Genomic DNA, 23,677 nt, shown 5'->3' on the forward strand with positions numbered 1-23,677 from the left:
AATATTTTGGGCTATGTGAGCCATGTGGAGACTGTCACAACTCTACTGCTCCGCCAGTGAAGCACCAGAGCAGTCATAAACGATACCTGAATGAATGAGCTTGGCTGTGTTTACTGGAATAGCAGTAGGCCATAGTTTGCCCCCTCCAGTACGTGGCAACCCATAGCACCTCCCATAGCACTTTATTTCTCTATTAGAATATTACATTCTGTCACCTTGTACGATGTGTCTTTCTTACTAGATCGTCACTTTCTTAAGTGACTGTCTTACTTTGTGTCTTGGACATAAAGATTAAATTTAACTTATTAAAATTTTATTTAATAAGATTATCTATTCCATTATTAAGCGTAGGATACATATTTGGTTTTTTTCCTTAAAATAATGGAAAAATGTGGAAGGGAATTGTGGATACTATAATGTTAGATATTTTAGATAAAAATACAAATGAAATCCTCTTTGAACATACTCTACCTTAAAGGGAAAGCTAGTATTGCTGAGGCCTGGAATGTAAGTCCTGTTGTGCATATCCTATTTAAAGCCAAAAATCTTGCATAGCAAAATAATTTTAACTACTTCTTGGTGTTTTGTGATTTTAGAAGTTCATATGAGAAAATGCTAGGAATTTGTATAGCCAGGACCTGTGGGTGAGTGTATAAGGCAGCTGTTCTCAAAGTGTGGCCCACGAATCCCTCAGGGTTCCTCAGACCCTTGTAGGGGGGCTACCATTAAAGTTATTTGTCTTTTTCATTTTGATATTTTTTCCTTGTCTTTTTCATTTTGACATTTTTTTCCTTATGGTGAAAAGCAGTGGTGGGTAAAAAAACGAAAAAACTCTGCTGTGCGACATGAGTCAAGGCAGTGGCACCAAACTGTACTAGTAATCATAATGTTCTTCACCACCATGCACACACCGTTCATTTATTTATTTTTATTTTGGGGGACACCTGGGTGGCTCAGTCGGTTAAACCTCTGATTCTTGGTTTCAGCTCAGGTCATGATCTCGTGGTTTGTGGGTTCAAGCCCCGCATCAGGGCTCCATACCGATGGTGTGGAGCCTGCTTTCTCTCCCCCTCTCTCTCTGCCCCTCCCCTGCTCTTACTCTGTCTCTCTAAATAAATAAATAAATAAATAAATAAATAACTTTTTAAATGTTTATTTTTGAGAAAGTGCAAGTTGGGGAGGGACAGAGAGAGGGGGACAGAAGATCTGAAGCAGGCTTTGCACTGACAGCAGCCAGCTCAATGTGGAGCTTGAACTCACAGGCTGTGAGATCATGACCCAAGCCGAAGTTGGATGCTCAACCGACTGAGCCACCCACGTGCCCCTCACACACTACACTGTTTTGTTTTGTGTTTGTTTAAAAACAAAAAAACAAGTTTCCCTTAGGGTGAAGCAGTGAAAATTACTTTTATTAAATCTCAATCCTTGGGGCGCCTGGGTGGCTCAGTCGGTTAAGCGGCCGACTTCGGCTCAGGTCATGATCTCGCGGTCCGTGAGTTCGAGCCCCTCGTCGGGCTCTGTGCTGACCACTCAGGGCCTGGCGCCTGTTTCGGATTCTGTGTCTCCCTCTTTCTGACCCTCCCCCGTTCATGCTCTGTCTCTCTCTGTCTCAAAAATAAAATAAACGTTAAAAAAAAAAATTAAAAAAAAAATCTCAATCCTTAAGAACACATTTTTAAATAATAAAATAGAAAGTTCTTAAGCATGTATGCTGTATACTAAGGTACCATTGGTTTTCTTGAAAAAATACTTGTGCAGTCATTTGAGATGGTAGCTGAACTAGCTACTTTTTTCTTGGAACACTGTTTTTACTTGAAGAATGACTAGTGGACAAACTAGAGTTATTCACACTTTGATGTTTGGCAATTTCTCAAAAATTAATGAAGTGAGCCTGTCATTTAAAAAAAATAAACAGTCGTTTTGCCAGTAATACAATTTGGGTTTTTTGGTTTGTTTGTTTGTTTGTTTTTAGAGTATTAGTTCTCAGTGATGAGAGATTGTTTGTTTATTTAAATATGAAATTTATTGTCAAATTGGTTTCCATACAACACCCAGTACTCATCCCAACAGGTGCCCTCCTCAATACCCATCACCCACCCTCCCCTCACTCCCACCCCCGTCAACCCTCAGTTTGTTCTCAGTTTTTAAGAGTCTCTTATGTTTTGGCTCCCTCCCTCTCTAACCTCTTTTTTTTTTCCCTTCCCCCCATTTTCCCCCCATGGTCTTCTGTTAAGTTTCTCAGGATCCACGTAAGAGTGAAAACATATGGTATCTGTCTTTCTCTCTATGACTTATTTCACTTAGCAGAACACTCTCCAGTTCCATCCACGTTGCTACAAAAGGCCATATTTCATTCTTTCTCATTGCCACATAGTACTCCATTGTGTATATAAACCACAATTTCTTTATCCATTTATCAGTCGGTGGACATTTAGGCTCTTTCCATAATTTGGCTATTGTTGAAAGTGCTGCTATAAACATTGGGGTACAAGTGCCCCTATGCATCAGCACTCCTGTATCCCTTGAGTAAATTCCTAGCCGTGCTATTGCTGGGTCATAGGGTTGATCTATTTTTAATTTTTTGAGGAACCTCCACACTGTTTACCAGTGATACAATTTGAACTTTTAAGTGAAAATTAGAATTTTGGAAAACTGTATCTGTTATCATTAGTCTCAGGAATGATGTTAACAAATGTGGTTTTTCAGATACTATGTAATGAAATGTGACCACATCTGGAAAAGCTGCATAACTCAGTGAACCAATATTTTCCAGATGACCAGTGTATGATGTTACAGAATCATTCATGGGTAAAGGATCCATTCAAAGTGTAGCATAATCCTTTGGATTTTAACATAATATATTTTTTAAAAAACTTTACCGATACGGTTTCAGATTTCACATTGAAAATAACCTTTAAGAAATTACCACTTGTTGAAGTGCAGTGTAGCATTAAAGAAGAGTCTCCTCAGTTACCTAAAAATGTTGTTATAATACCCCTCCCTTTTCCAGCTACCCATATGCGTCAGGCCAGATTTCCTTCTCCGTAGCCTTCATAGTGTTCAACTAAAGCAACATATGGCAACAGACTGAATGCAGAAGCAGATATGAGAATCTGGTTGTCTTCCATTTAAGCCAGACATTAAAGAGGTGTGTAGAAATGTAAGAGAATGCCCCTTGTCTCACTAAATTCTTTTTTGTTTTGGAAAATAGTTCTTTTTCCTTTAAAAAAAAAATATGCTCATGTGTAATGGTTTTGTTACATTTAAATGAGTTAGTAAACCATTTTCATTTTTTCTCAGTTTTAATTTCCAGCAGCTGTTACCCATAGGAACAAAAGCTCTAAGGGGTCTTCCTTGTGTAAATAGTTTCAAGACCAAAAAGTTTGCAAAGTGCCAGTCTAGGGCACCAGACAGTGCTAGGTTGGAATATTAGTTGCTTGGTTTGTTGGGTGGACAAGAATGCTTTCATTGTATAGCTGGAAGGCTGACACATAGAACACATTATAGAACAGTACTCTCTGTGTCTCAGTTTGGCATGATTTTTAGCAGGATATGTGTTATAAGCACTTGCTGGTAAAGCAGCTAGAAATAGATGTTTGACTGTAGAGCAATTACTAAATAAAATCCAGCATGGTTCTAAAAATCTTAGGGTGTAGAATATAATCTTACTGTATATGAGAGAACTTTCTGGTAGCTTTCTGTCTCTATTAAGGTTTGGGGGAATATGGTAAAAGAATTAGGGGGTTTTGTAGTGACCATGTAAAATATCTCAACAGCTAACCTGTACTAATACATCACTTGGCAAAGTCTCCCGAGTCTTTCTTCAGTACATTTGGCCAACCTGATTTTGGCCTATCTGAAAGGCATGTATTTAGTTTCTTTTTGCATTTCAGTAGTAGTTCCTTTGTTTCAGTCTGTAGAGTAAGTTCCTGTCTTTAATGTGCATTGAGTCTCGGGAAAAGACACCTCACTAGGCATAGGTCCTGAGAGATGATACACATCTGCTTTTGGCCGTGGGAGAGCCTGAAGTGTGGGATAGGAAGAGGCTGTGAAATAAGATTGTGGGCTTTGCTTTCCTAGAATTGGCCAGACTACCTACCCTTTTTCCCTGGAATACCTTTCCCTCTGCCTGCCCTACTCTGGTCGTACCCCAGAAGCCCAGACCCCAGTCTCTGCAGTAAAATTCTTGGGTCTTCACATACTTGTGAAGTGTTTCTGATTCTTTACTTCTCTTTGCGGGCAAAGAGAATAATAGAGGTATGGATGAGGCTCTCTTCTCCCTATTGTTATCAGCAGTTAAAACCTTTATTAAACAATCTGTTTGATAATGAAACAAAAGAGCTGTGGGTTAGACCCTAGAGCTGGCCAGTTTTTGTAAAAAATGACTCGAGAAGAATTTTCCCTTGGTTGATTAAACCAACCAATTATGGAATGAGTTAAGTCACGGGAATAAAAGGCACAGCTTAAGGAATATTATCAAGGATGTTATAATAGTTGTATGGTAACAGATGGTAGCTACACTTGTGGTGAACACAGCATAATGTATAAACTTGGGGAATCCCTATGTTGTACACCTGAAACTAACGTAATCTTGTGTGTCAACTATAGTCCAATGTAAAAAAATTTAATAACAGTTTTCAGTAGTCTGGAAACAGTGCTGCCTTTGTCAGCTCGTTTGCCTATAAACATGCCAGTGATCGGCCAAACATATTTATATGGTAATATTTATCATTTTTGGAGGAAAAACAGTATAAAAACCTAGAGTCTTGAAAATAAAAATTAGCTGGGCCTTCAAGTTTGTCTAGGCCAAAAGAGGATTTTATAGAGACCAGGAAAATGTAAAAAGCTTGCCTACGGAAGATCAAATGGCTAGTTACAGAATAATTAAAGATAGAAACTGGAGCTTCCTGACTCCCAAGTTTGTCATCAGATGATCACGTCAGTTTGAGAGATGATGGAGTAAGTCTGCCTATGTTCAGAACTGCACCCGGCTCCTCAGCTCAATGGTGACAATCACACAGGTCCACAGTTTCCAAACCTCAAATTCTGAAAACCCAGAGTTTTTCTGTAATTCACATGGAAGCAAAACCTGGCCCAAGCTGATGAAGCGGTTTCTAATCTTTATTTATCTTATTTAGTGTGGTTATTCATGTTTCACTACAGAAATATTAATATTTGATTACAGGGTACTTGCTGCTCTAGACCCCAGTGAGGGGGTTTTCTGCAACACATCTATCCTCAAGGTATTTTTTTGAATAAGGGGTTGTATACATGTAGGACTTAATGTCATAGAATGGTTGTGAAAATTAAGCGCTCAGTAAAACGTTAGATGTTGCTCTTACCACCAAGAAAATCCCAGAAGCCCAATTTTGAACTATAACAGGGGCGTCTTCCTATACAAGTATACATCAGTGCAGTCATTAGAACTTTCTACATTGATGGAAATATTCTTTATCTGGCCATTCAGTAGAGTAGTCATCAACTATTGGATACTTGAAATTCAACTAGTGTAACCAATGAACCAAATTTTTAATTTCATTTAAATTTAAATTGCCACATGTGGCTGGTGGCTAAGTGGCCGTTTTAGTGCTAGTGGCTGCTATATTGGACAGTGCAGTTCTGTATTTGAGTTCCCGTTCCGTTTATTCTTTACTTTGCTATTTTTGTAATTATCTTATTATCTCTTTGTATTGATTAAGTTACATGATCCAGCAGATTATTTATTGGCTAACACAGCTGGTATGAGAGGGAGCACTTATGTTTCTATGTCCATCCTGGGCTTATCATCAGCTAAATAGGTGCTTCTGTCTTCACGGCTTTTTAAAGACTTAATAGTAAAATGTACACGTTTCAACGTAAACTTGACACGGGCAACCTCTAATGAAATAAACTTAAATGATGCGTAACGCATAATGTATCTATGCCGAGAAGTCCCTAAACTGTAAGTAGCAGAAGGTTTTCTGGTAAGTGTGGAAAAAGAAAAACTTCATTGTCAAGTTGTCTTAGGATAGCAGGATGTTCTAACATGTTCAGTGTTAGTAACAAAATGTGCTAGCATGTTCACATTTCTTAAGCAGATGTTATTTTGCAAAAATGATTGCCATACACATTTTAAATGTAATAGTATGTATAATATCAATGTTTTTGATAGGCTCTAGGCTAGACAAGAATTGTTTTTAAATTTTTAATGTTTTATTTTTGCGAGAGAGACCGACAGACAGAGGGGGGGGGGGGGCGCAGGGAGGAGGGGCAGAAAGAGAGAGAGGGAGACACAGAATCCGAAGCAGGCTCCAGTCTCTACGCTGTCAGCACAGAGCCAGACGTGGGGCTCGAACTCATGAACTGCGAGATCATGACCGAAGTCAGAGGCTTAACGGACTGAGCCATCCAGGCGCCCCAAGACAGGATTTAGGGTGCATCGGCGAGAGTACAAGATGCAGCTCTTCCTAATATTTTTCACAGGATATTTGACTGTTCAGTATCATGATGTGGATGTTATCTTTACCTGTGGGATTCCATGGTTGCCTTTGAAAAAAGGGCAATGGAAACATTCCTGTCTTCACTAAATCTTAAATTGACGAAAAAGAACAGCATAGGCAGAGGCATCCCCATGTGTTTCTGTTGAGGTTAGAAACAATAAGCTACCCCCCTAATTCAGGAGGTCAGGTGAGGTGAAAAAGTGTGGTATGCTGTGGTTAATAACTCAGAAATGAGAATTTTTAGACAATGTGTATATGGTTAAAAGTTGTGTTTATTGAACCTAGGTGATTTCTCTTAAAAAAAGAAAGAGTACAGTTTAAATTATCAGGTTTTCCATGTCTTAATTTTATAGCAAAAGGCCAATAAATTAAGGCAGTAGAAAAGAATAGCCCCTGTTACATAGTTGAGTTTGAAAAAAGAGCAAGTTACAGAAGGACACGAAGTGTGTATCCGTTTTTATGGTGTGTTTACATTCTGCATACACACTTTATGTGGAAGGATACACATACCAACTTGTAAACAGCGTCTGCTCCTAGGGAATGGGCATGTGGACAAGGGGGAGGGGCAAGGCACTTGTACTTTTGCTTCTTACCTGTTATTTGGATTTTTACAATGAACATGAATTATTTTTGTAATTTTTAAAAAATAAAATTGATACTATTTTTTAAATGCTAAAATTGGCTAAAATTAATTTTAAACCATATTCTGCATAATAAATTCTTTGTGTTAAAAAGCTTTTTGTAAAACTTCCAGGGCGCTTGGGGGCTTAGTCAGTTAAGGGTTGACTTCGGCTCGGGGCATCACCTTACGGTCATGAGTTTGAGCCCCGCGTGTCAGCCCCACTGATAGCACAGAACGCACTTCAGATACCGTGTACCCCTTTCTCTCTGCCCCTACCCTGCTTGCATGCACGCACACTCTTTTTCTCTCAAAAATAAATAATTATTTTTTTTTTAAAAAAAGCTTTTTGTAAAACTTCCATAATGATAATTTGAGTTGAAAATATATGACATTTCAAAAAGTTTTATTATAGGGGTGCCTGGGTGGTTCAGTAGGTTCAGTGTCCGATTCTTGATTTCGGCTCAGGTCATGATCTCATGGTTGGTGAGGTAGAGCCCCATATTGGGCTCTGCACTGACAACGTGGAACCTGCTTGGGACTCTCTCTCACTCCCTCTCTCTCTCTGCCCCTCCTGCCCCCCCCAATAAAATAAACAAAAAAAGTTTTATTATAAATTGTGGACTAGATTTGGAGTCAGCTTTTACCAGATTTTCTTGTATAGATTTGAAAAATGTAACTGTTCAGGCTAGAAGAAACCATTTCCTGAAATGCCGTGTTTCGTTCTACAGTGGGTAGCAGGCTTATTGGCTGGTCAACCTGCTCAGCCTCTTCAGAAGGTATTTTGCATATGGTCAAACCCTTGCCTTGAAAAAGACTGAAGAAAGTCAGTGACTACAAGATGGTCAGCCACACAGACAAGAACACAGCCCAGAGGATGTGTGGAAGACAAGAGCTGGTTTAATAACAGTTGAACCCCAGACTTCTAGAAGTCTTCAGTGATGAGTCTCTGGAGGGCCTCCATTGATGTGAGAGATGTAGCAAAAGGAATATACAGTAGTATGAGATCTTAAGACACTGAGTTTGGGAAGTTTAGACTCTAATCTACCTTTAGGTAATGACAATGTGCTTCAGAATACACAGGATACGAAAAAGCCAAGTCATCCAAGTAATACACCAGCAAAAGAAAGGTTTCTTAAAAGGAAAAAAAAAAAAAAGGCTCCCTTTGTTTTTTATAGCTCTGGAGTTGGAAAAAATGTTTAAATTCTTTTAAAAATGCTTATACTAGCCTTTAATCATGTGAAAAGCTGCTTAAGCTCACTTTTAATCAATTTTAAATTTTAATTACGTCAGAAAATTAATGCAAATGAAAACCATATCGAGATACCAATTTTCATGTTTCAGATTGGTAAAAAGTCAAAAATTATACAACATTCACTGTTGACAAGGCTTTGGAAAAGAGGAACCCTAATCTGTTACTGGTGAGAATGCAAAATGATAGAACTTCTCTGGAGGGCAGTTTGGCAACATCTATCCAAATTGCAAATACATTTCCTCTGTGATCCAGCAGTCTCACTTTTAGGACCTTTGTTCTGCACAGACGTGTCATTTCATGTGTGCGTTGCAGGTATAATTTACAAGGCTCTTTATTACACAATTGTGGGTAACAGAATTTTTGGAAACAACCACAGTGTCCATCTAAAAGGGATTTTTTTTTAAAAACAAAAACTGTTTTTCAGTGTGTCCACACAATAGAAATCTATGTAGATGTTTAAAGAAAATAAAAATAAAGAAGAGAAACTCTGCACATACTGATATAGGAAGATCTCTAGGTTATGTTGTAAAAGGAGGGTGGGGGGAGTACAGAGTGTTGATCTTTTGTGTGAGAAATGGTGAGAAATAATATGTGTTGATACTATATGTTCTAGAACGCTATACAAGAAACCAGTAAAAGTGGTTATCTCAAGAGGACCTGGGGGGAACTAGATGGGAGTAAGACTTCCTGGTTGTATACCTTTTGGTATATATAGTTTTGATTTTGGTACCATATGATAATCACTGAGACTTTATCTTTGGTACGGTAATGGTAGATATCTTGGCATATCTTAAATTGGGAGTGGATGTTGTAAGCATCATGTGGTATACGGAGATGGGATTTTTACATTGATGTCATTTAACATCCTATGAGTGTTAACTAATAATAGCTGTGAACCTACACATGTATTCTTTATGTTAAACTAGCAGGTCTCAGTTACGTTATTTTGTTAATGCTAATTTACACCTTTTTTTTTAACTTAAAGACAATAATGAAACGTAGTGAGATCGAACTCCACCATACTGTAAACTCCATGAGGACTTGCTGCCATGTGATTTAACATTTTTTTTTTCTCATTTCTCTAGGGCCTATTCCCTGGTGGATTCCAGTCAAGTGTCTACATTTCTGATTTCCATTCTACTTATAGTCTATGGTAGTTTCAGGTAAGATGCTCTCAGGATGGGACAAATTTCATTTGGAGGTGGAAGCAGCATTGTGCGGGAAGTATGAAAACTTGCTGCTCTGTGAAGGGAAACATGACTTTGACAAGAATCGAGTTAGAGTGGGATAATTCTGAAATTTATTCTTTGGTTGGCTGCCGGTGAAACACTTCATTTTAATGCAAACATGTAAATATTGCTTGAAAATTAAAATTTAAAATTGCTTAAATTCTGGTTCTGAAAGTAATGACTCCCATAAGTGTACTCATTGAAAAGATCAAGGAGAGAAGCCTTGACAACGATTCTACCGTCTCAAAGGGAACAGCAAGTTTTTCTTAATACAAAGGCATTGACTTAGGTTGAGCCACATTGAGCAATTGCCAATGATTTCATATGGTTCAGCCTACTATTATTAGGATCGTGCCCAGTATCATTCCCCAAGTATTCTGTCTACTGACCTTGGAAATGCTGAGACTGGATCCTCTTGAAATTCCTGTCCTAAGCAGGCAGCCATAGGAATACAAAGGAAAGTCAGGAAGCTAGATACTCCCTTCTTTTCACACTCCTTACTTGAGGGAGGAGCTTTAGTGGTTATATAACACAGATGTCTTGTGGCTTATATATTTACAAATGGAGGCTGTATGATAATTTTTAAATTGAGAACTTGAAAGGGGGTGACTGATAAATAATCAGGCATAAGAATTTTGAACTGTCCAGTATTATATCTGGATTTGGATGAGTACTTGGTAAAATCAGACCTCCAGGCTTTATCCCAATACTGGGTAGAACAAGTAAAATACATTGATAATTCCAGTATCAGCTGATGAAAGTTTTAATCATTGAGATTTCTGCCGAGAGCCCTAGATTCATAACCACTCTGAGAAGGCCTTAATCAAGCCAGAGCAATTTAGAACCTAATCAACATAATCTTGATATTTTGTTATCTGTCCTTTGGATGAGTTTCTGATTTTTTCTCTTTGAGTATATCATGTATCAATATTTCAAAAAACTTTGTAATTAAAACCAAAATCTTTTAGACTCAAAATTCGAATACTTACTTTCATCAGTAGAAATGACTTTTTGTTTGGCGTGTATTTATATATGGTGTACATTTTCGTAATTTAACTCATTTATATTCTGATTATTTTTACATAACAAAAAATATTTTCCTTGATCATCTTCATACTAATTTTTAGTAATTTGATATTTCTTTGTGTTACTACTCTTATTCTACTTTTGTTGGACATGTAGATGGTTAAAGTGACCATCTTTTTATTTTTATGTGTTCTGTGGCTGGTTGAATTATATCCTTAAGTCAAATATCTGAAAGTTGAAATACTTTGCCAGAGAGTATGAGCTGGCTATTACTACATATATATTGCCATGTTGTTTTCCAGAACGGTTATAGCAATTATACAATTGGACAAATTTTTTTTTTCAACGTTTTTATTTATTTTTGGGACAGAGAGAGACAGAGCATGAACGGGGGAGGGGCAGAGAGAGAGGGAGACACAGAATCGGAAACAGGCTCCAGGCTCCGAGCCATCAGCCCAGAGCCTGACGCGGGGCTCGAACTCAGGAACCGCGAGATCGTGACCTGGCTGAAGTCGGATGCTTAACCGACTGCGCCACCCAGGCGCCCCCAATTGGATAAATTTTAAACAAAATTCTATGTAATAAGTATACCATGGAATTAGATCATATAGATGGAAAGGATTTCGCCAGTCAACCTTCGTATTTTACAAATAGGGAAACTGAAACCCAACAAGATGAAGTAACTTGACAAAGATTACACAACTAGTTGGTAACAGACTCTGGATTGGAACCCAGCTCCTGATGCTTCTGGTCCAATACCTTATGTCTTTTATACTTCAATGCATTTCTGCAAAAAGTAAATCATAATGCCTTTAATTACACATTTAAATTGACCTCAAAAATAAAAATAAATAAATTGACCTCACTGAATAAGTTTGAAAGTGTTTTCTTCTGTTTCCTGGAAAAGATTGTGCAAAATTTTGTTATTTCTTCTGTGTATTTGATAGAACTCACCAGTAAAGCCATCTAAAGTTGGGCTTTTCTTTGTGGGAAAAGATTGTTTCTGTTTTTTCCTACTTTGTTCACTACTTTTTTTTTTAAGTATTGGTAAGGGCTTAAAAATTTTTTTCATTGTGATAAAATATACATAACAATTTACTGTCTTAACCATTTTGAAGTATACAGTTCAGTAGCAGATTTGAGGGTTTTTTAATACCCATTATTGTACTTTTATTTTTTATTATTTTTTTATGTTGATTTTTTTTGAGAGAGAGAGAGACACAGAATCCGAAGCAGACTCCAGGCTCTGAATTGTTAGCACAGAGCCCAGCGCAGGGCACGAACACACCAACAGTGAGATCATGACCAGGAGCTGTCCATTATTTTACTTTTGTTATGACTGTTTTAATACTTGGGTGTGAAATGATACCTCATTGTGGCTTTGATTGCATTTCCCCAATAATTCCAATTAAAATGTTGAAAAGATGTTGGGCATCTTTTCATGTGCTTATTGGACACATACTTTTCTTCTTTGGTGAAATGTCTATTCAGATCTTTGGCCATTTTTAAATTGGGTTATTTTTGTTATACTGAATTGTAACAGTTCTTTAAATATTCTGGATACAAGTTCTCTGTCAGTCGTAGGATTTGCAAATGTTTCCTCCCGGTCTCTGGTTTGCCTTTTCATTTTCTTCATACTGTCTTTCAAAGTATAAATGTCTTGGGGCACCTGGGTGGCTCAGTTAGTTAAGCATCTGACTTCGGCTCAGGTCATGATCTCATGGCTCATGGGTTTGAGCCCCGCATCAGGCTCTGTGAGTGCTGATAACTCAGAGCCTGGAACCTGCTTCAGATTCGGTGTCTCCCTCTCTTTCCACCTCTCCCTCACTTGCGCTGTCTCTCTCAAAAATAAACATTTAAAAAATCAAAGTGTGAACATCTTTGATTCCGATAAAGTGAACCCTACCAATTTTTTGTTTGATGGATCATGTTTTTTGGTATTGTAGCAAAAAAGTCTTTTCCTAATCCACGGACACAAAGAGTTTCTCGTATTTTCTTTAAGAAGTTTTCTAGTTTTACTGCTTACATTTAAGTCCATAATTCATGTGAGTTAATTTTTCTGTGTGGCATGAAGTACAAATAAATCTAAATTCATCTTATGAACATGGCTGTCCAGTTGTGCCGTCACCATTTGTTGAAAAGGCTGTCCTTCACCCCATCAAATTGCCTCGGCACCACTGTGAAAACACAGTTGACCATAAATGGAAGGATTCATCGCTGGATTCCCATTTCTGTGCTTTGTTCTGTAGGTCTTTTCTTAGGCCAGTACCACAGGTCTTGATTGCTGTAGCTTTTATAGTAAGTGTTGAACTCCAGTAGTGTAAGTCTTACAACTTAGTTCTTTTTCAAAATTCCAAATACTCTAGGTCTTTTGGATTTCCATAAAAATTTATATTTAACTGGTCAATTTCTACCAAAAAAACATTCTGCTGGAGGTTTGCAGGTATTGTGGATCTACAGATCAATACAAGAAGAATGGCTGTCTTCATAATAGTGAATCTTCTAGTTCAGGACCTGAAATGTCTCTCCATTTATTTAGATCTTTAGTTTTACATAGTAATGCTCTGTAATTTTCAGTGTACAATGCTTGTACTTCTTTTGTTAAGTATTTCATTCTTTTGATGTTCCTGGGTATTTCCAGTGTTCCTAAGTACTCCTTTTTTCTTGGATTCATTTTTGGATTTTTCATTGCTAAGCATGTAGAAGTGCAGTTGACTTTTTGTATATTGATGTGGTATCCTGTAGCTTTGATGAACTCATTTGTTACTGCTAGTAGTTTTTTTGTGTACAGACTCCTTAGGGTTTTCTACACACAGGATAACATGGTCTGCAAATAAAGACGGTTTTGCTTCTTTTCATATCTGAATGCCTTTAATTTTTCCTCCTCCTCCTTTTTTCCCCCTTCTTGTATAGGATAGAACCTCTAGTACAGTGTTGAGTAGAAAGTGACAAGAGCACACATCCTTCTTTACCTTGTTCCTGATCTTAAGGGGAGAGCATTTAATTGTTCACCATTAAGTATAGTGTTTGCTGTAGCTTTTCATCAATGCTTTTTATCAGGTTGAGGAAATTTCCTCCTGTTTCTAGTTTGTGGAAAGTTTTTATCACGAATGGATTTTGTCATATATATATCATATATATGTCTGTGTATATATATATATATATATATCATGTGTATGTGTGTATGTACATATATATGATGTATGTATATATATTTAAAGAAGATACAGAATGAATTAGTATATCATTCTTGTCACAAGAGCATGAGGACCAAGGTAGCTGGAAGACACACAGGGCTTTTTTTTTTTTTTTTTTTTAGAGAGAGAGAGAGCGAGAGAGAGAGAGAGAGAGAGAGTGCGCGCACATGTACGTGCCACGGCACAAACGCAGGCCAGCAGGGGAGGGTCAGTTGGAGAGGGAGAGAATGAATTCCAAGCAGGCTCCACACTCTGCCCTGAGCCTGATATGAGGCTCATTCTCACGACTGTGAGATCATGACCTGAGTCAAAATCAAATCAGGAGTCGGAGGCTTAACCAACTAAGCCACCTAGGCGCCCCTGGTCATATATTTTTATTATATATATGATATATGTATCATATATACAATTATATATATCTATATATATGATTTGTGTCTGTATTCATGAGGGATATTGGTCTGTACTTATTATGTCTTCTTATAACTTTGGTACTTGGAAAATATTGGCCTCATTGAATGAGTTGGAAAGTGTTTCTTCTTCTATTCCTTGAAAAGATTGTGTAGAACTGTATTGTTTCTTCAAGTATTTGATAGAGTTTAACTGTCTAAAGCTAGGCATTTCTTTGTGGGAAAATTTTTTTGGTTTCGTTTTTTTCCTGCTTGGCTCACTAGTTTATTCCTTCCCCATCCCCCGCCCCCTTTTTTAAGTATTGGTAAGGTGTGGGGTTTTTTTAACAGCTTTATTGAGATATATATATATATAGTGTAAAATTCTTCTATGTAAAGTGTACAATTCAGTGGTTTTAGTATGTCTACAAAGTTGTGCAATTATCACCAATTTTAGAGCAATTTTATTATACCAAAGGAAACCTTGTACCCATTAGTAGTCATTACCCTTTGCTCTCTCCCTTGCTCTAGCCAACTACTAATCTGTTTTCTGTCTTTTATATAGATATGCCTATCCTGGAAATTTCAATTTAAGTAGAATCTTGCAGTACGTGACCTTTTGTGACTGGCTTCTTTCACTTAGCATAATGTTTTAAAGTTTATTCACGTTGTAGCATGTGTCAGTACTTCATTCCTTTTTATTGCCCGATAATACTCTCTTTTGCTATTCCACGCATCAATTGATAGACATTTATGTTTCCCCATTGGGCTGCTATGAATATTCATGTACAAGTTTGTGTGGGGACATAAGTCATCATTTCTCTTGAGTAGATACCTATGACTGGAATTGCTGGGTCATATGGCAACTCTATTTTTTTAACATTTGGAGAAACTGCCACTGTTTTTCAGAGGAGCTGCATCATTTTACATTCCTACCAGCAATGTATGAAGGCTCCAATTTCTGTTATTATCTGTTTTGATTATAGATACTGTATTCTGTTTTGGTGGATATGAAGTGTATTTCGCTGTGGTTTTGATTTGCATGTCCTTAGTGGCTCATGATGTTGAGCATCTTTTCATGCTTATTTACCATATGTGTGTCCTCTGTAGTGAAGTGTCTATTCAAATCTTTTGCCCATTTTAAAATTACATTGTCTTCTTATTACTGATTTGAGAATTCTTTATATATTGTGGGTACAAGTCCTTTATCAGATAAATGCTTGCAAAGAGTTTCTCTTGGCCTGTGGGTTTGTCTTTTCACTTTCTGTATGTTTACAATTTTTATATTTTCCTGATAGAGTGAGATAAAATATCACTCTTTAGCAATAATTTTTGTCTTAAAAGTCTTAAACTGTCTGATGTCAGTATAACCATTCCAGCTCTCTTATGGTTGTGTGTGGGAAGATTTTTAATTACTAATTTTATTTCTTCTTATACGTCTACTTGCATTTTCTCTTTCTTCTTGAATCAGTTTTGGTAATTTGTGTCTTTCTGGGTTTTGTGCATCTTTTCTAAATGATCTCATTTATTGGCATTAGCTTGTTCACATTGCTCATGTGTAATTAATTTTTATTGGTCGGTAGTATTGTTCCCTCTTTAATTTTTTTATTGTAGTCACTTGTATCTTGGTTTTTTTTTTCCCCCTTGGTCAGTCCAGCTGAAGGCTCTCAATTTTGATCTTTTCAAAGAAACAACTTTTGGTTTCATTAATTTTTCTTTATTTTTTTTCTATTTTCTAATTTCATTGATTTCTACTCTAATTTTTATTATTTTCTTCCTTCTGCTTGCTTTGGGTTTAGTTTGTGCTCCTTTTCCTAGTTCCTTAAGGTGAAAGTTGAAGTTAGTGATTTGAAACCTTTCTTCTTTTTTTAAGTTAGGCGATTAAAGCTGCAAATTTCCCTATAAGCATTGCTTTAACTGCATCCCATACATTTTATTATGTTGTATTTTCATATCATTCAATTAAAGATACTTTGTAATTTCCCTGGTGATTTTTTTCTTTGACCCATGGGTTCTTTATAAGGATGTTGGTTACTTTCCTACTATTGGGGGATATCTCAAAATTCTCTCTTTGAAAGGAATTTTAAGAGCCTAATTCAATTCCATTGTGGTCAGAGAGATACTTTTTATGATTTCAGTCCGTTTAAATTTATTGAGACTTGTTTTATGGCCTAGCATATGTTCTGTCCTGAAGAATGTTCCATGTGCAATTAAAAATCAGCCTTCAACAGAGGGTTGAGAGCAGGAAGTGCCATAATCTGGTTTGTGTTTTAGAAAGATTGTTCTGGATTCTCTATGAGAAATAGCTTGTTGGGTAAGGGGAGAAAGTGACATAAAGGAAGCAGTGCCCTAGTACAGACAAGAAATGATGATGGCTTTAATGTTTTGTTTGCTTGGGTTTTTGTTTTTTTTTTTTAACATTTATTTATTTTTGAGACAGAGAGAGACAGAGCATGAACGGGGGGAGGACCAGAGAGAGAGGGAGACACAGAATCTGAAGCAGGCTCCAGTCCAGGCTCTGAGCTGTCAGCACAGAGCCCGATGCGGGGCTCAAACTCACGGACCATGAGATCATGAACTGAGCTGAAGTCAGATGCTTAACTGACTGAGCCACCCACGAGCCCCAAGAAATGATGGTGGCTTTAACTAGGTTAATAGTGGTGGAGTGAAATGTCAGTGGGTTTAGGACATGATTGCTGATAGAATGGATAGTGTGTGTGTGAGAGGAGGCAAGGAAGCCTCCAACGTGTATGGCCTAAACAACTGGATCCAACGATGACGTAGTTTCTGAGATGGAAAGCTCTGTAAAAGAAGCTGATTTTTCATGGAAACTTGATCTACAAAGCAGATACAATTTGTCAAGAGACTGATGTTCCTTCTAGTTTGGCTCTTCCCAGACTGTTTAATTTGGGGTAAATTAAACTTAACCTCTGCAGACCCCATCTGGAAGATTGTTACTTGATTAATTACAAGTATTACTATAATTTATAACAATAATAGTGTCATATTAGCTATACTTTGACTGTAATGCTATCTCTCTTTAAGCTTCCAGAGGGAGTTGTAAGTATATTTTAGTAGTGCTTAACCAAACGTATTTTTACAATAAAATTTCACATCTCTTTGTTTCTAAGTATTTAATAAACAAGCAATACTGTAATTATTGCTCTGGTAGATCAAAACATGTCAAATGTTAGCAGTTTCATGTAGTTCAACCTGATAGATTCTTTTTACTCATTGACCTAGGGTCACGTAATGGTGTTTATGCCTCTTCTCAAACACATCTCTTTGTGATAATAGAAGTGAGAATTGAAATATGAGGTAAAATCAGTAGCAAAGCAATTTCCTTGATTTTTGCTTTCACATAAACGCAGGATAGCTGGTTGAAGAACTGGCCTGTGACTTATTTCAACATAGATTCCTTGATGAAAATATTTACAGAGACTTCTCCATTGAGGCGTAGCCAGTTGGGTACCCTGTGGGTTCTGCATGATGCTTCATAGCCCACTTGCTGTCTGACTTCCACCATTTGGGTTTTCTACAGCTTAGATGCTTTTTAATTATTGCGAGTTGATGTCTCTTGCTTGCGTGAGCAGTTGGGTAGAGATGTGTGGTTTCTGTTGGCTGTTAATAAATTTTTACTTTGACATTGACTATATTAAAGAAATCTGATGAAGATGAAGAAAATAGCTAATATTTTACTAAGCATTTATGTGACAGGTGCAGTGCTAAATGTGTTACATAAAGTCTTGTTTAATCCTCATATTAATTCAACAAGATAGATATTGGTTTTTTCTTTTTAATGTTTATTTATTTTTGAGAGAGAGCAGACACCTGAGAGGGAGAGAGGCAGAAAGAGAAAGAACCCCAAACAGGCTCCATGGCATCAGCACAGAGCCCTACATGGGGCTCGAACTCACAAAGCCTGAGATCATGACCTGAGCTGAAATCAAGAGTTGGATCTTAACTGACTGAGCCACCCAGGTGCCGCAAGATAGATATTGATATTCCCATTTTACAAATGAGGAAACTGGTCCCAAAAATGTTAAGTAGTAATGTAGTAAGTGATGGAGCTGGGATTTAAGTACTTTACTGCTTTTGGCCATTGAGAACAATAACAAAATTTCATTTCTGAACCAAATACATTGATCTCGTAGTAAAGCCCGAAGGAATGAGAAGCTTTCTTATAAATCCCTTTTTGGTGAATTTTTTTTTCTTCTTTAGCAGTGGTCTTCAGGCTTTATTGTGCATCAAAATCACCTGGAGAAGATTGCTTCACTGGGCTTCACCTGGGGGCCCAGGACCCAAGCCTGTTCAAGTGGCCTGCACAACACACTTTCTGGAAACTTTCTTGACTTTCTAAGTCATTAGTTCTTAATTGCTGATAGCATTTTCAGGGCCCATTCATTAATATGTTATTTACCCTTTACAGGTCTATTTGAAACTCTCCAGATGTCTCAGAGTTTTTCCCTTTTGCTAAAAAAAAAAAAAAAAAATTCCCCTCCAGGCTTCATTTTTGAGCTGTCCTTGATGGTATGCCACCATCTACTCTTGAAATTTTCTCCTCTCTTAGCTTCCGTGATTCACTTTTATGCCACCCTCCATAGACAAGCACAAAAAATGTTTCTTGAATTTGAATAGAACTGTGTCTGTATTGCCCCCAGCTACTCAACCAAATATTTTCATATCTCCCCTGAGACCATAAAAATATGTTATTTGCTCAGTTAAATTACCACATTTTATTATTTTTTAAATTGTATTTTAGAGAATGTGTGTGAGCAGAGGAGAAGGGCAGAGGGAGAGAGGGAGAGAATCTTAAGCAGAGATGGACACAGGGCTCAATCCCACAACCCCGGGATCATGACCTGAGCCAAAATCAAGAGTTGGGTGCTCAACCAAGTGAGCCACCCAGGTGTCCCCACATTTTATTTATTAAAAGCTGTGAAGACATGGTGAATATCATAAAATTTAGGATAAAAGATTTGTCAGTTGTACCGATTATTTCCCATCAGGCTTTCACGTTTTTAAGTACAGAGGGGAAAACTATACCGCAAAACACCAGATTCTAAAAGCCAAAATAAATCCTCAGTTTAGGAATCCTTATGTTTGCCATCCCGTGGCTGAGCTCTGCTGGATTTCCTAAATTACTTCAACTGACACCTGTCTCTCCTTAGTCTTTCCAGCTACTCAGAAAAAACATAGCATAATTACTCATCTAATCAGTATGTCCCTGAAGAGTTTGACAAACTATAGAAGAGCATTAACAGAAGGAGAGAGACAGAGAGAGAATACGAACTTCTAACTGCAGCTCATTACTGGTAAGACACTTGACTTCTGTCCCGTCAGGAATCATAGAAAAATAACAGGTTTGAGATAGATCTTAAAAAATCAAAAGGAGATATACTTTATTTCCTCTCTCCCTAAATAATTATATATTTATCTATAATCTCTAAAGTTGGCTATATGAAGGAATAATGAAACTTCTATAACTGCAGGGTAACTACTACCTTTTAAAGACCTTGGGGCACCTGGGTGGCTCAGTCAGTTGAGCGTCCGACTTCAGCTCAGGGCATGGTCTTGCAGTTCGTGAGTTTGAGCCCCGTGTCGGGCTCTGTGCTAATAGACAGCTCAAAGCCTGGAGCCTGCTTCAGATTCTGTGTCTCTCTGTCTCTTCCCCTCCTCTGCTCATGCTCTGCCTGTCTCTGTCTCTCAAAAACAAATAAATGTTAAAAAAAAACAAAAAACAAAAAACAGTACCTGTGCTTTCTTTAAAAAAAAAATTTTTTTTTTTAATGTTTATTTTTGAGAGAGAGAGAGACAGCATGAGCGAGGGAGAAATAGAACTTGAAGCAGACTCCAGGCTCTGAGCTGTCAGCACAGGGGCTCGAACTCACAAAGACTGTGAGATCATGACCTGAGCCGAAGTCAGATGCTTAACTGACTATACCACCCAGGCGCCCCATACCTGTGCTCTCTTTAATGACAAAGCAGTTTATTTGCTTATACCCTAACCTGGTCTAGGAAGACAATGTCATCACGTTAATGAGACTACAGAGATAATAAGAAATGTACTTTCTATGATTGTGTTGCCCTTCAAACTAAACGTGTATAATTGTAAAATCAGACCAGGTTAACAAAAACAAGTCCCACCATACTTGACAGTGTCAGAATGTGTGTTTATCACACAATGGTGTGTGATGTTTTACCTTCTGAGCTGCTCGTTGCCTTCTCAGAGTCTGTCCTACTTTAAGAAAACGTCCTATACAGAAATCTGACTTATCAGGTAATGTAGGAAACGGTTATGTGTACATTGTAATGTATATGGACAAGTTCCTTGATATATTTAACAATTTCATCAACTCTTTTAAAAAATATCATAAAATATAGGGTAGGATGTGGTATATTTTTCCATTTATAAAAACCACTGAGTTTTTTAGGAACACACACTTCGCTTAAATCCAGTTCAACCATATAGTGTTTACCCTGACCAAGTGCATTCTCTCCTTCATTGCACCTGCTTCTACTATTAGGATGATCAAAAAACGTGGTATTCTTAAAGTAAAATATTAAGATAAAAAGTTCCAATTTTCTTCTCCAGTATTCACAGTGTACTCTGTTATCAGAATTCAAATGAATGAACAAATGTAACTCAGTAAATACATTCTCGGCTCCGTTTTGCTTCCTGCGATTGTCTGTTTTTGCTCTGCCCTGTTCAAAAGGATTTCAGACCATTCGCTGTTTTCCAAGTTGTGATGAGATAAGGTAAATTAAAATGGGGCCAAAGAAAAGAAAAAGTATGGGTGGAAACAGAGAGCCAGAAATAATTCTAAAAATGCAAACCATATTGGCCAACACCTTTACTACTGGTTGTCCACAAATACCACAGTAAGCTTTCTAGCAGCCAACTTTCAGAAGAAAAAAAAAAACTTCACAGTGCCTTTGGATAAAAAGAACCCAGTTCAGGTGAGTTGCATCTGTTCTTGGTCTTAAGATCAGACAGACCTTTATCCCGAAGGTCCTCAAAAAGAGGATGCAGCTTTGAGTTTTGTAGCATTTCACAGTAAGCACTCAAATGTTTGTTGAATGAATTATAGTGCCCTCAATATAAGCTAGTGGCATTTCATGAAAATACATTTCAGCAACAGTAATTTTGCCAAAATTAGAAGCACACAGGGGCGCCTGGGTGGCTCAGTCGGTTGAGCGACTGACCAGCTCAGGTCATGATCTCCTGGTTTGTGAGTTCAAGCCCCACATCGGGCTCTGTGCTGACAGCTCAGAACCTGGAGCCTGCTTCTGATTCTGTGTCTCCCTCTCTCTCTGCCCCTCCCCCACTCGTGCTCTGTCTCTGTCTCAGAAATGAATAAACATTAAAAAAAAAAAAAAAAAGGCACACAGTCAGCAGCAGAAAGTGGTGGTCCAGATTGCTAGCTTACGCTCGTCTAATATTATGTTTTAGAATATCTAGAGAAATGAATGGGTTGTTAGTTCATCAACTGATTACTCCTGAGTATTGATCTCTTGATAAATGTTGGCAGCAGTCTAGACATGTAGTCTGTTGCCAGCTGAATACAGACCTCTTTGTCTTAACAGTGCTCACAGCACATTTGTATCTTCATCAGAACCAAGGAACCTAAAAAGGCCTAACGACAAGCCCATCTTTCCCCTTATGCTGGGCAAGCAGTGGGAAGTTCCCACAGGCCTAGGACTTTGCTCAGAAAATCCTGTATAATCCAGTCCCATACATAAAGACATGAGTAGTTGATTTCCTAAAGTTCTGTTCCTTATAGCTGAGTTAGCTTTAGTCCAAAAAATTTAGAGCAAATACAATGACCAGATCTCCACCTTAGCCAAAATAAAATCTTTTAAAGCTCTCAGGGAATATTAAACCACTTCCTGATGTAGTGTCTGTGATATATTGTGTTGTACATCAAAGTGACCCCAAAAAGGCACACTTGGGATTATACTTATACACTAATTTAAATTGGAAGAACCTTGATCGGTGGTTGTTCGTCTGTCCTTCCTTCCTTCCTTCCTTCCTTCCTTCCTTCCTTCCTTCCTTCCTTCCTTCCTTTCTTTTTATCTTTGAGAGAGAGAGACAGAGTGTGAGCAGGGGAGGAACAGAGAGACAGGGAGACACAGAATCTGAAGCAGGCTCCAGGCTCTGAGCTGTCAGCACAGAGCCTGACGCGGGGCTCGAACTCAAAAACCATGAGATCATGACCTGAGCCGAAGTCGGATGCTCAACTGGCTGAGCCACCCAGGCGCCCCTGTTGTTCTTCTGACACTAATTAACTGGCAGGCTCAGTTGTCAGTTGAACCCCACCCAATTCAAGATAAAACCATATCATCTGCTTATAAAAGGTTGCTTGTCTTAATATTTCTCTGTAACAAGGCAGGATATATGCAGTTGATCCAAAAATGATATTGGATCACATTAACTCAAGGAGAAATACTGTGTAGTTATTTTTTTTTTAATGAGAAAAAGCAGTATGTACTGATGTAAAAGGATGCCCTTGACGTACTATTGAATGAAAGCTTAATTTGTGAAATAATATTAATCCTCATTTTTAAAAAAGGCAATTTTATACCAAGTGCATTTATTTCTGGAGATTATTTCTAGAGATTATGGGAATCCATTATTTTGTACCTTTTTCTATCATTTGAGGCTTTTTGGTAATCATATATATTCTCCCCCCCCCCCCCAAAAAAAATAGATGTTCATTTGTTTTAGAAGGGAAGATAATATATAGCCAATGCAAGGTGTACAGTGAGAACCTTGGTTTCCTTAACCATGTAGGGATAGTAATAGAGCATCTTTGTATTAGTTTGCTACAACTGCCATAACAAAGTAACACGGACTGGGTGACTTAAAAAACAGAAATGTATTCCTGGAGGCCAAAAGTCCAAGATCAAGGTGTCGGCAGGGTTGGTTTCATTCTGAAACAGCTTATAGATTACTGTCTTCATATGTAGATGGTGTTCTTCCCCTGGCCTTCTGTGTGTGCATGTGTCTGGTCGGTCTCTCTCACCTAATGTCCTCCTCTTATAAAGACACCAATTATATTGGATTAGCGCCCATCCTATCTAACCCCATTTTAATTTAATTACCTCTTTAAATGCTCTGTCTCCAAATACAGTCAACATTACTAATTATAGTTATTCTGTGAAACAAAAGAAATCTTGCCTATAAAGCAGTTACATAATTAGCCTGACAGTTTAAGCTCAGTAAAGGTGAACTATTATCATTATTTTAACCTTTAGGAAGTTTTCAGTTTCCTAGGCAAAAGACCATCTCTTCTACCTGGATTCTTAGTAGTAGATTCTTGGTGTAGCTTCTTTGCAAGCATCAATAACTGGAAATTTGTCTGCCTCCTACAGCTTGACCCATAACTATTTCCTGTTCAGTCATAGTTGATGACAAGGCAACTAACAATAGCAAATAATATGCTATAATTTAGATGGCTTTTTCTGTGATGGTAGATGGTT

General features: G+C 37.7%; 1 protein-coding gene across 2 annotated transcripts in view; it reads left to right on the forward strand.

Annotated features, from left to right (window-relative positions):
- SPPL3 (signal peptide peptidase like 3) overlaps positions 1-23,677 on the forward strand; it is a 138,700-nt gene that overhangs the window by 79,231 nt on the left and 35,792 nt on the right. The window contains exons 1-2 of one of the 2 annotated variants that reach the window (XM_040443683.1): positions 9,433-9,516; positions 19,366-19,509. Coding sequence is in view for 1 of the 2 variants with exons in the window: in XM_040443682.1 (XP_040299616.1) it covers positions 9,439-9,516 (78 nt within the window). In the remaining variant the exon portion in view is untranslated. Of the gene's footprint in view, positions 1-9,432; positions 9,517-19,365; positions 19,510-23,677 lie in introns of those variants that run through there. The other variant, XM_040443682.1, reaches the window with a different exon arrangement.

This window comes from Herpailurus yagouaroundi, unplaced genomic scaffold (assembly GCF_014898765.1).
Source record: "Herpailurus yagouaroundi ecotype Mexico unplaced genomic scaffold, PumYag 191, whole genome shotgun sequence".
Taxonomy (NCBI): domain Eukaryota; kingdom Metazoa; phylum Chordata; class Mammalia; order Carnivora; family Felidae; genus Herpailurus; species Herpailurus yagouaroundi.